We start from the raw sequence: 3,919 nt of genomic DNA on the forward strand, positions 1-3,919 counted from the left end.
TGCAACCCTAGCCTTCAATGTCGATGTTTTTTGGCAATTCACTGAGCTAGTAGCAGTGTAGTGTTAATAGGAGCGATAGATCTCTAGCACTTGATCCATAGTATATTTTGCGTTGAACTAATCGGCTAGTATACATGGCAAAGAAGAAACTTTGCACACAAAATGCAAAGCAGGCTGGTGTGACATGCATGTAATCTCAACATGTTTCTCTGCAGTTGCTTTCCTTGTCTCCAAAAACACATGCATATCCGTGCCTGTGCTTGATCAAACCAAAAATGTTACACGTACAGGCACATTCTACAGGTTTTTACAGGTTGAGGACTGCGCGCTCTTTTGATTGGCCCCCCATGATTTCCACCGGTGGGCCCGTGCGTCTTAATCAATCCCCGGCCAATCAATGTTAAGCTACCTGTAAATCCCCCGTAAAACTCCGTACGTCTAGCATTGTTGTGATCAAACACACATGCGGTTCAAACTTTAAACTGATTCTTCTGGAAAAAAAACATCATCCGCAAACTCAATTAGGTAGTGGTTACATCTTAACAGAGTAAGCACAAAATGATCGCTCCAGCGAGTTTGGGGCATATGTGCCTGTGCCTGATCAAACACACTACATGTGCTTCAAATATCAGATAGAATCTTACCAACTGAACAACATTACCATGCAATGCACGCAAGATTCAGAGTAAAAGTTGGAAATAAACGGAGCCATCTTAAACACTACTAGCTGACGCATGCAGGAACGAAATGAGCACATGCAAGACAAACAGTCAAATACATGAAAGATAACCACAATCCAGGGCGATTATAATTATACCCTGCATTACACAAATACTACTAGCTAGCATAGCCGATCTCTCCAAATAACATTACACTAACAGATTCAGTCGTCACGGTCACAGCATAATGCATACCATACTCTAAATTATTCCTTAGAACGACGTACTCACCACCTCGTCAGTCGGTCATCAGCACCTCATGAGCTGAACTAATCGGCAACGTAGTGCTGCTTGCCCTGCTCCAGTCCTCCTCAGTCCTACGCCTCGCCTCCCAGCAGGAGGAGGGCCAGGAAGCCGATGATGTCCCCGGCGGCGAAGATGACGATGACGACTGCGAAGGCGATCCTGAGGTAGACGTCTCCTGGGTCGGCGACGAGCACGAGGCGGGCTGCGGCGGCGTAGATGGCAGTGGCCGCCAATGGTGAGCGCGAGCGCGAGGTAGTCGAGGGCGCGGCGGACCCAGCGGCGGTGGCGCGGGATCAGCAGCGCCGAGGCCGCCTGGACCACGCCGCAGAACAGCATCCCCATCTTTAGGGTGCTGTCCAAGGCTTCCTCCGCGTCCGTCAGCCGGCGGCACTACAGAGGAACAAAACCAGCATCCAGTCATGACCCGGCCATGAGGTAGCAACTACTAGCAAGTAGTACTGTAGAAGCACAAGCACGGGTGAGGGGGGGGGGGGGGGGGGGGGGGTGGGGGGGCGTGGTAGTGATGGACTGCCCACTCGACTAGATGCTCGCGATGAAGAGCACCCAAGTGCTGAGCGCCACTCGGACAGCATCCGGAGGAGCGGCCAGCAGCGTCTTCTTGGCCACGGTCACGCTCACAGGCAGCAGCAGATGACGCGTCTCGCCGTCCATGGTGGATCCAGCCTCTTTCTGCGGGGAGTCCATGGACCCGAGCTTGATGGTTGGGTGCGAGACGGAGGGGGAGAGGAGGGGAGCGATGTGCTGGTTGGAGCGTGGAGGCCGAGGCTATGGTGTGGATGGAGGTGGAGATTGTGCTTTTTTAAGTAGGGAAGGTGAGGCGCCGAGCAACGCAGCTTGGGTGATGCGAGCGGGGGAGACGAAGCAAAACGACACCCAGACATGTCGAGCATGGGCTGCGCCGCGCACACACACAGCCATAGAGGATTCTCAGCTCAGCTGGGCCAGACATACGATATGTAAACAGGCCGCATGTGATGATCGATCTGTTCTCGGCTCATGGGCATGGCAAAGGAAACCACTGGCAAGCAGCGCGCGTACCATCTTCGGCAATGCTGCTTAATTTCCTTGCGTGCAATGGGACGTGTGCAGTGCGCTATATGGGTGAAGTGAAGAAGCCCGACACACACAAGCGACACACACATGCACATGGGTACATTGCAGTAAAAAGGACTGCGTAATTTACAACTGATGTGACCACGCACTTCTAGAAGAACCATGGATTGTGAGTGATGAATCGAAGGTTATCAAAGCCGGCACCACGTAGTACGTTATGGAAGTGCCGATTGTCCAATCGTTTTTCCAGTTTGGCAACCACGTACGTTATCAAAGCCGGCGCTGCGCCGCTATGTCAGTAGAACAACTTACGTTATGGATGAACACGCATCATTTATGTCCAGCTAGCAACAACTGGATTTGTTCATCCTTTTCTAAAAAGAAAAAAACTGGATTTGTTCATTAGCGTGTGGGAAAAGGCAAACAACATTTAGATCAGGTCACTGGAATTGCAGTGTTCCTCCGTACAAAATCTCAAAGTTACATAAATTTGTCAATCAATCTTATTACCAGACGCGCGCGCACACACAACGACACTAGGATAAAGGGGACTCTTTATCTAACAAAAAATCTCGAGAAGATCGGATAGATGGAGCAACCCGACGATCGGATCGACTACTTTTTTTTTAGAAGAATATCGAGTACTTTTGCTAGAAGTAGTGGCCGGGGCGGGGCAGGAGCACGAACAGGTCGATCCTGAACACGACCGTCTCCGGCGTCGGCGCGCTGACGACCTTCATGAAGGAGTACCCGCGCGCCATCCTGAACACCCCGGTGCCGCCCACGACGGCGCGCTCCACGGCCGCGCCGTCGAAGTCGAAATGGTACTGGCCCTGCACCGTCAGTGTGCTCCCGCGGCGCTCCCCGGCGGTGAACACGAGCGTGATGGTGGACAGGTAACTCGGCCCGGCCCGGTCCGTGCCGACGAAGAAGCCCTGGAACCTGCCGACGAGGTCGGACCCAGGGCGCGGGCCGGCGCGGAGCTCGTCGTCGATCACGCCGGGCTCCCCGAAGGTGGCGTTGCCGCCCAGCGGGGACCGCAGCAGCGGCGACGCCATCGTCGCGTTCGCGCCCTCGAACCTCTCGTGGATGTAGAGGCGGATGCGGGTGGCCTTGCTGCTGCCGGCCGCGAGAACCGCGGGCGCCGGGGCGGACAGGACGAGGGCGACGAGCAGCACCAGCTGCAACCACGGTGAGAAGGCCATCTCTCGCTGCGAAACAAGCGCGGAGGTGGAGCTTTGCCTGTACTAGCTAGCTGGAGAGATTGTGCGCGCCGTCGGCAGCGTTGAGAACTTGAGATGTACGGTAGAGAATTGAGATGGGTGCAGGGTGCATGCGCGCACACAGAGCAAATATAGGCTGCGTGGGGTGGCGTTGCTCTCGTTCGAGTGGCCGCGCCGGGACATATGTCACACGTACGGGCGTGCGTTGGTCCATCCGCCCAGCTCGATGTTTTTGTCCGTGAAGATTGCTGCTTTGTAGCGCCGGCGGCTGGGGGACAGCTTGCGGCCTGCTAGCTCCGTCCTGCGTAGCTGCGTCCCATCTCCCACCAGGAGAGGGCACGAAGCTACGAACCACGAAGAGCGCGCGGGTCGAGTTGAGAGCACAGAATCGGTGACTTTTGCTCGTGGTGGTGGCTGCCAGATCACCGACTCGCGATGGGAGCAGACTGCTAGGCGCCATGTAGCCGTGTAGGAACTTCTGAACTTTTTTTTTGCGGGGTAGGAACTTCTGAACTGCATGCATGTCTGCAACGACGTTACAGGAAGTGGGACCGTCTATTCATCAGGCGCCTGAAAAAACTCATCGCTTCAGTCGCTTATGATTTAGACCATCATATCAATATCCAACGGTTAGAAACACGCCACCAATGTTTATCT

General features: G+C 54.5%; 1 protein-coding gene across 1 annotated transcript; it reads right to left on the minus strand.

The window, feature by feature from the left end:
- Window positions 1–2,449: 2,449 nt before the first annotated feature.
- On the minus strand, window positions 2,450–3,403 carry LOC109759836 (pterocarpan synthase 1-like). The gene has a single exon (XM_020318675.3). It carries the CDS (start codon window positions 3,242–3,244, stop codon window positions 2,690–2,692), a length of 555 nt encoding a protein of 184 aa, XP_020174264.1. The 5' UTR covers window positions 3,245–3,403; the 3' UTR covers window positions 2,450–2,689.
- Between the last annotated feature and the right edge of the window lie 516 nt (window positions 3,404–3,919).

The sequence above is a fragment of the Aegilops tauschii genome, chromosome 2, assembly GCF_002575655.3.
Source record: "Aegilops tauschii subsp. strangulata cultivar AL8/78 chromosome 2, Aet v6.0, whole genome shotgun sequence".
In the NCBI taxonomy this organism is placed as follows: domain Eukaryota; kingdom Viridiplantae; phylum Streptophyta; class Magnoliopsida; order Poales; family Poaceae; genus Aegilops; species Aegilops tauschii.

Bases quoted from the DNA above. Each gene is read 5' to 3' on its own strand.
- LOC109759836 (XM_020318675.3), bottom strand. From the start codon at position 3,244: ATGGCCTTCTCACCGTGGTTGCAGCTGGTGCTGCTCGTCGCCCTCGTC.